Genomic DNA, 8,408 nt, shown 5'->3' with positions numbered 1-8,408 from the left:
GACAAAAACCAAATGATGATACAAGGAAGGGTCAAAGCAGGCCCAGGTCTTTGCCCATTCCTGGTAGGCCCTGATTCAGGTGAGGCCTACTTACATTCACTCCAGATAAAGTGTACTTCTCGGTTTCTAAACTTGTGCTTCCAGGCTTCCAAATCGAAACGACTCAGGTATTTATCATTGTAGTTCAAGCTCCGGGCTGTGGGTGAGTATGGCACTGGGCTTCTATAATTACAGACTTTCTCTCCCCCCTCCCACCCCATGCAACCCTGGGATTCTCTCCTATCCCCCACCCCAGGGTGGGAAGACAATGAGATGAGGTATAAGAGGGGCACCACCCACCTCATCCCCAGATGAGTTCAGGCTAGACTTACTGTACAGTTTCATGACTGGAAAGGATGTCCCATCTATTCTAGCAGAGAGAAGTAAGATGGAAAAGTTGTCATAGTCAGTGTCCACAATAACAATTTCTTTGTCTCCTTGAAACAGAACAAAATTGTAGACACTTCCCATCTGCTTGGCCAGGGCTCTCGGTTCCTAGCTGTGCTTTTGCCTGGCACATATGCACACACAAGCATGTACTGGAAACACACATGGGCAGCATGGAATGAGCCTTGAGAGTCCAAAGGATTTTCTGAAGAGGACGGCAGGGATTCCCACTGACCCAGGTAAAGGAACCCTGAGTCACATCTAGGATTTCAGAGAGGAGGCTGCCAAAGTCCTGGCAAAGACAGAGACTGGGGATAGTGGGTGCAGGGGCATCCACCAAGGCTCCTGACTCCTGGGCATGGCATCCTGGTACTGAGCAGACTGGCACTGAGGGCTTCAGTCAAGCCTCAGAATGCCCTCAGCAAGACAAGGGTCCTGCTCCGCATCCAGAACAGTGAAAGTACATACTGAGATTAAACCAAAGTGCCCCAGATAGGCCACCACACCCTCCAAACCTAGGACAGCATCATGCCTACTGCTGTGGTGACCATGAACTTCCATGAGTCGCCTGTTTGAGAAGCCTTGATCGTCTCCAGCACACAGATGTCCTTACTACAAAGACAAGAAGATAGGCCAACCTGTAATGCCAACACGGGAGGTGAGGGGAACCGAATTAAGAAGATTGCAGTATGAGGCCAAGTTGGGCTATATGCCCAAGTCAGAACATCCTGGGCTATACAGACAGAAAAAGGGGGAAAACAGTGTGACCCTCAGTGGCAGAGAGTGGGTCTCTTAGGTGTGTTTATACACAGGACTCATCCCTGTATACATACATTCCTAGACATATAGCTCAGGGCAGCCTGGGTTATACAGACAGACAAAGCGGGGAGGAGTGAAGGAGACTCCCGGCCTCCTGCCTATCAGGCCTTACATTGCATGCTCTGAGGTGGTGGGCATAGTAAGCAACCCTGGAGTCCAGAAACCAGACAGATACAGGTGTCCTAATGTCTGCTGAGCCCTTAACCCCAGAGAACAGGACCCCTTACCCAGTGGCTACCCAGTGAGAAGGAGAAGGAGTATCAAGAAGTACTAGCTATGGAAATATGCCCCTGATGACTCCTAAGAAGCCACTCTCTTGTGCTCAAAGACACATAGAGGATTAAAAGCCACACCCTGAGGGATACAGACTCGGAGGAACACTGTCACACTTGTGTCTGAAGGACACAGTCGGAGGGACAGGAACCTACACACCTAAGAGGCCCACTCTCTGCCACTGAGGGACACAGCCTGAGAAAGATGGACACACTGATATGAGTAACACATTCAGGAGTAGGGAAACACATATGTGAATGACAAACTTCCTGAAGTAAAGGAACACAGATTTGAGGGGAGAACCTCTTATGAAACAGGGAAATGTTTGTGACTGACGAACACAATTGGTGGCACAATAACACACTTATTGAGGGGCACACTCTGAGGAGCAAAGACACACACATGTGTGAGGTACATAGTCTTTGAGGAACAGGGTTGCACACATCTGAAGGACACAGTCTTGAGGTGAAGAGAATCAGGGACACACTCAGAGCTGAGGGACACATTCAGGGACACACGTTAAGATGAAAGGATACACATTTGAAGGCATACTCTGAGAAGCATGGTTACATACACCTGAGGGCATGCCTGACTGAGGGAATCAGCCTCTGAGGAGCAGAAGCACATACATATCTGAGGGCCACTCTGTGACAAAATGATACACTGTAAAGGGACACTCTGAGAATAGGGACATGCACATTGTGGAAGAGAATCTGGCTTCACATGTGCAGCTTGAAGGTGTCTACTGGCCAATAGATACATGGGAACTTTGGCTCTGCCAGGATGAAGAGATGACTCGGGTCAGCCTTGGCTTGCTTTTCCTCAGGCCTCGCCATCTGTCAGTCAGAAGCTGGCATGTCTCATGACCCTAAAGCTAGGAAATTGGACCTTAAAGCTGTCTGATCAATTACTTTCTTTGCTCAGAGTCCAGGGTGGCAGTCTTGGAGGCCAAACTCCTATCGTGATTGTGGAGTTATAGGTCACTCCATAAACTGTCTTGATAGACAGTGGAACACCCAGGATGCCAAAGATTATCTGGTCCCATCTGAAACAGTTGCTTCTTCATCTCTCTCTGAAGCTGAGGTTGAGGCTCAGACATGGGGAGATTCATCTCTGGGAAAAGCAGAGAGCACGTACAGGCTACACCAACTTTCCTCTAGGGCCATAGGCAAGGCCTTAACTCACTGGAATTAGGTGATTGTCAGGACCAGATTTTTGTTTTCCGTCTCAACTCTCAAGGCTCCCACCTTCTCATCATCCCTGTAGTCAGTGTCATAAGTATTGGCGGCAAAGGCGACCTCAAACCACAAGCCTGAAAACTTGGGGATAGGGGTTAGAAGAAGGAACTGCCCGAGTGTATCACCATCAGCATTTGGGACCCTGAGAACCATTCTATGTCTCTCCCTTCCAAGGTATACAGCAGTCTGGAAAATTCTAGGGGTGAAGAGTACCCAAGATGGTGAGTATTGAAGGCTGGCTAGGCAGGATCCAACCCCCATGGAAAAGCACTGAACTTGGTTCACTATAACTGTGACTATCTGGGTTGTGTTGAAGTCTTCCTGTAGTGCCATTCTGAGGGTCAAGAGCCCACCCCATGAGCAGACACATGCACAGCCCCAGCAGAGTGAAGACTATGTTGTTCTCCATGTGCCTAGCAGGTAGTACCTGGGTTCAGCTCCCCAACCACAGGAAGCCATAGCTTTTGGCTCAGAGTCTCTGAACTTTATATCCTTCCTGTGGGTGCTTGGAATAGGCATAGAAGGTTCTCATTAGGTTGGATTGGAAGCACTCTGTAAACCAGCCAGGTGACTCACCTATCTGCTGGATAGCAGGGCCTCAGGGGACTGCCTCCAGGGGACACAGAGCTTGTCCCTGAGTGTCCACTCACATATGCATGAATCCACTCAGCAATTGAGCTGCTCCTTTCCAGTTGTGTGTGGGTGACAGAGCAGGCTCCACCAAAGCCCCTTGCCAGGCTTTAGCCATATGCACAGAGAAGATAAAGATTTACTAGGGGAAGAACTCTGCCAACTGTAGCAAGTGATCCAGGCAACAGAGGCCTGGGAATGGCGGGGGCAGGACTGAGGACACTGGAGCCAAGCATGGTTGGATCTGTGCGGCTTTATGTTCATCAGGATGAAAATATTAAGGAGTAGGTCAGAACATTGTGGAACTCCCCTCCCCCCAGCCTATGACTCTTACTGAGTACTTTGAAGAAGCCACAGCAATCACCCAAGGGCCACCAGATGAGCAGCCAGAATGCCTGAGCTAAAGCCAGCCCTGCTTCCCTGGCACTATCTTTACTCCCAAACTTGTTTTGAGGGCAGAGATCACAGTTTCCAGCTTTCAGGTGAAGAATGAGACACACAGGACCAAGCCACCTGTGTAGTCTCCACAGCAAAGAGACAGCCCCTTGCGACATCCCCTAGGGAAAACCCAGGCCCTGACCCTGCAAGGCACAGACAAAGATAGGGGAGTACTGACAACTACAGCCAGAGTTCAAATGATAAGGAGTGGGAAAGAGGAGACAGGGAGAACACAAGGAGAACAGTTAAGGAATATAAAAATGATGCAGGAGATGGGGCTGAAGAGATGGCTCAGAGGTTAAGAGTGCCGACTGCTCTTCCAGAGGTCCTGAGTTCAATTCCCAGCAACCACATGGTGGCTCACAACCATCCGTTATGAGATCTGGTGCCCTCTTCTGGTGTGCAGATATACACGGAAGCAGAATGTTACATAATAAATAAAATCTTTTTTTTTTAAAAAAAAAAAAAAAAAAAGGAACAGCTAATGCACACAGAGGTGAAGGCAAGCTGGATCTTCTGGTGGCCCAGCTAGTGGACTAATGCACCTCTTTCTTCCTTATGGAGCCCAAAGCCAGTGTTCCCAGAATACTTCTTGAAAAACAGTCACCAGCTATTCTGGAGCTCAGACAAAGTCAGGCAGCCATTAATGCTGTGTCCAGAGCCCTTTTCATCTCAGCAAGCCCCAGATTGGCAGCCAGTGATCAATCCAATCCTCTCTGACCCCTCCAACCTCAAAAGAACATTGGGTCTGTTCAGAACTGAGCTATCCTGATCTCATTCTAGAAATGGTGATTTGTACTCGATCACTCAAGTCCAATGAAGTAAGCTCAAGGAACGTCCAGCACCAGGAGTTTTGAATGGGGTGTACGACCACCGGTAACTGTAAGAATCTGTATTCTTAGGGAATCTCTGTGCAAAAAAAGAATGTTCAGGAGAGATGGAAAGCATTTTTCCTGCCTTTTGAAGAAATAAAGAAACCCTTCAGGATCCTGCTAAACTGCACTCTGCCCCGCCCATCCTCCAACAAGACAGACACAGTGGCCACTGCAACACCTTGCCATCTCCAGAATGTAGCACCAGGTACTGCGTGCGTACTGGCCTCAGGAAAGGGGCCCCGGTATAGACTCAATTCTGTCCTCTGAATGTCAGCTGCCCATGGGGACAAGACACCTAGAGGGATGTGTCAAGGATAGTTGTAGAAGTAGGCAACCAACAAAGCAGGCAGTGGAAGGGTTAGAGGCTCCCTCACAGTCAGAGCTACACATTTCTGCGTGTCTTTCCTGGAGGCTCTGCCCCCAGCACGGCCTTGACCATGTGGCAGCCCTTTTTGAAAAGCATCTCTCTGCTGCTCCTCTGCCCAGATGGCCGACAAAGTTCCAGACCTGCTCTCATTTTTCCTCATAGCATCCCAGAGTGCCACCAGCATTCATGAACACTGTTCCAGGATGAGGAGGGGACTGTGGGACCCACTGCTCAGGGTAGCGTGAATGGGGCAGGGCAGGGCAGGGCAGGGTGGATCAGGACCTTTTCACATGGGAGTCTGGACTGGCCGCCCTGTATGTGAGGCACATTCTTCACCAAGCATTCCCGGAAAACGCAGGCTTGTCTCCTCCACCTGGGCCAAAGAAACATTCCTGCTACCCCTTACCCTGCCCCCAGGAAAGATGCTGGGCAGCATTTGGCAGCAGGGTTTATTTGAAGCAGGTACAGGAAGCCCTTCAGGTAAGAGCATGAGAGGCCGGGTAAGTGGGGCTGCAGCCGCAGGCCAGGCCAGAAGCTATTCAGACCATTCCCTGTAGGCAGAACAGAAGAGCTTAGAGCCATGTGTGGCCTTCAGGAACCCTGTGCTGGTCAAGTGTCATAAGCTTGATACCTGGTACCTCAGCTGCCTGGCTTTGGCAAAGCACTGGTTCCCTGGGCCTTAGAGTCTTTATCTGCAAAATGAGCTATAGTGTCAACTGGCTGTAACGGTGAGGTTGTGTAGGTGGTGGGTTAGCACGGTGTTAGACATAGGAAACCCCAAGATATCCAACAGAGCTGATCTCCCGATCCCACCAACTAGTAGGACACGAAGAGATAGAACTGGCCCCAAGCCATGCACATCCCTGCTGGACAGAACAATACAAACAATGTACCTCCCTTCTCCAACCTAGTTCTGTCCCACCCCCAAGAGCCCAGCATGACAGCTTGGAGTCAGGTGGCAAACTGTTCTTTCCAAACTACAAAACAGATGCATCTGAAGCTGCCTATCAGGGCTGTTGGTTTTCCTGGTCAGAGGAGGGATGGATCAGGACCAGGATCTAGTAGTGCCCAGCAGGGGCTCCATGAAGGCTGGGCTGAAAGGTAGACCAAGGGTAATGGGCTCACCTCTTTCAAGAGCTCAGCGCACCTCCCTGTGGGAAGGGACAGTATGTGGTACAGTCAGGAGGGCATCAGACCCCATAACAGGGGCCTGATCCAGCATCCTCCCCAAGGTGCCATGCTCACCATGTCGGGCCAGCATGTAATGGCCTTGGTCTGCTGTCATTTCCCGAAACCTCCAGAAGCCGGGCTCATCCTCAATCTCAAGGCTTCGAGCTGTGGATTACAGCAGAGCTGAGCTGGCAGCCTGAAGTAAGGCAGCCACAGGGCTCTGCCCCAACCCAGGCTGAACTTACTGAAGTACTTGAGCACATGGAAGTTTCTGCCCTGCCACAGCAGGGACAACTTCAGGATGGTATAGTGCTCATAGTCTGTTTCCAGCACGCAGATCTTCCTGTGGCCTTCAGGAATCAGTGGCAGGGTTAGGGCACCTTGCTCAAATCTCAATACTACAGGGGGCTGACCTTGAAGGCTGGATCTGCAGAATCTAACTCCCTTCTGTTTCTGCCTAGTGCTGGGACCTGCCTGTGACATCCTGGGAAGATAACTTCTGAAGTCAACCCAGTACACTTGTAGAAATGAGGGGCCTGGGGTCCAGGGCCTGAGAATCCCAGGAAGGGCACGGGGAGCCTGGAGGCCAGGGGAGATAGCAAGATAGTGTCCAGGGCCAGGCAGTTGCAACTTTAGCAACAAGGCAATAGTACTTACCAGGAAAAGCAAAATCCCCCGCAGCATTTCCTCTTGAGCCCACTGATGTTTCCGTCATACAGCTCCCTGAGCTAAACAGCAACAGAGTGTTTAAGAACCTGCCAGCCTTCATTCCACCTGCTGGGCACATTCCTGAGTGGGGCACACCTTCAGAAAGGTGCTGGCAAGCTAGGAAGCATCCTGGAGCCTACGATCCACAGGAAAGGAACCATGCATGGGGTAGGGCTGCCCTAGCTTCTCACCTTCAGGGAGCCATCCAGCTACTGCCCACACATTCTTATCAACCAATAGAGCTTTATCATAAGCCCTTGCTTATATTTTGGCAGAAACGCGGCTCTAGGAGCCTGAGATCTAGCTTTCTCTGCAGTTGGAGGGCACAAGCAGGTGGACACAGGGAAAGCTGGTCCAAATACTGATGACCTCACCACTACAAGAGGTATACACTGGACAGTGCTCAACTATATATATGTCTCCTCCTTCCCAGAAGGTCACATCCACAAACGACGCTGGCCTCTTACCTGTTGTACACAGCCTTCACGGTGATGTTCCTCCCACTGAAGGTGAGGAACAAACCCTCTATCCTCCTTTGAGTCTTCAGCACCAGGTTCTGGTCAGAAGCCACAGCCACTTCCTTCCAGAATCCTGCAATCTAGGGAACAGAACTAGAGCTATCAAACCAAACTGGGTTTCCAGCTCCTGGGCTATAGAGGGCATTTCAGGAACCCTCGAGCAGGGAGTGGGTGGGCTTTGAGAGTTCAATAGATAGTCATGAGACTGGGAGGCCATTTGTCCTCAGCCAAGTTTTCCGAGTTTTCCTTCTCAGGACACCAGACAGAAATGTTCCTTCCAGAAGATCCTGACACAAGACTGGATATCACCTGAAACTTTTAGAAACTGGTTACTGTTAGAAGAGAAAAGAATCTGTGTCCCCCAAAGCCTGATCCCTCTGAGTTTACAATGTGACTCTGCTGGTCTCGGGAAGGATCTGAGGCATAGAAAGAGGAATCCAAGCAAACAAGCTGTCCACTCTGGAGAAGTCCTCTTCTGGCTCCACAGTGCACAGGGGTGGGGTCAGAGGAACCCTGTGAGCCAGGGAACAGGAAGGGACCCAAAATCTGTAAATCACCCAGGACCCACAGGTGACCAGGCTGAGGACAGCAGCTATTGCCTCAACACAGGTGGCACATGAGAGAACTCATGGAGGGGAGAGGTCCATGGAACTCAGAGCCTCACTAGGACCCTGCACTGCCTGCCCTCTTGGGGACAGAGGCCTCAAGAGTGGGTCCTGCCTCTGCCAGCTATGCTGTAGCAAAATAGGAGTTGGATAGAAGGGGAGAGAGACTTAAAATGGTTATACACCATTCCCTCCCAGCCCAACTTCCCATCAAGCCCCAGTCATGCCTCCAAGCTAAGAAGAGGCACCTTCTCTGGCACTAGGTCCACCCTTGTAGACTCTGCCTGCAGCAGGTACACCAGGAAGAGTCGCCAGATGGTGTTCAGCAGCCTGGCTTCCAT

The 8,408-nt window shown here is 50.6% G+C and overlaps 1 protein-coding gene across 1 annotated transcript; it reads right to left on the bottom strand.

Moving 5' to 3' along the window:
- Positions 1-5,605: 5,605 nt before the first annotated feature.
- Lcn8 (lipocalin 8) lies at positions 5,606-8,408 on the bottom strand. Its single transcript, XM_027422749.2, has 7 exons — positions 8,316-8,408; positions 7,412-7,542; positions 6,894-6,964; positions 6,482-6,586; positions 6,312-6,401; positions 6,192-6,217; positions 5,606-5,617 (listed from the first exon to the last, which is right to left on the bottom strand). The coding sequence occupies exons 1-7, from the start codon at positions 8,406-8,408 to the stop codon at positions 5,606-5,608; spliced, it is 528 nt and encodes a 175-aa protein (XP_027278550.1).

The sequence above is a fragment of the Cricetulus griseus genome, chromosome 6 (assembly GCF_003668045.3).
Source record: "Cricetulus griseus strain 17A/GY chromosome 6, alternate assembly CriGri-PICRH-1.0, whole genome shotgun sequence".
Lineage (NCBI taxonomy): Eukaryota > Metazoa > Chordata > Mammalia > Rodentia > Cricetidae > Cricetulus > Cricetulus griseus.
The sequence above is the reverse complement of the archived record's forward strand: the minus strand, read 5'-3'. Positions and strand labels throughout refer to the sequence as shown.

Excerpts from the sequence above, each read along its gene's own strand:
- Lcn8 (XM_027422749.2), bottom strand. The coding sequence starts at position 8,408 with ATGGAAGCCAGGCTGCTGAACACCATCTGGCGACTCTTCCTGGTGTAC. Across the intron at positions 6,965-7,411 it reads GTGAAGGCTGTGTACAACAG|CTCAGGGAGCTGTATGACGG; the intron begins GTAAGAGGCCAG and ends GTTGCTGTTTAG. Across the intron at positions 6,218-6,311 it reads TTACATGCTGGCCCGACATG|GGAGGTGCGCTGAGCTCTTG; the intron begins GTGAGCATGGCA and ends CCCTTCCCACAG.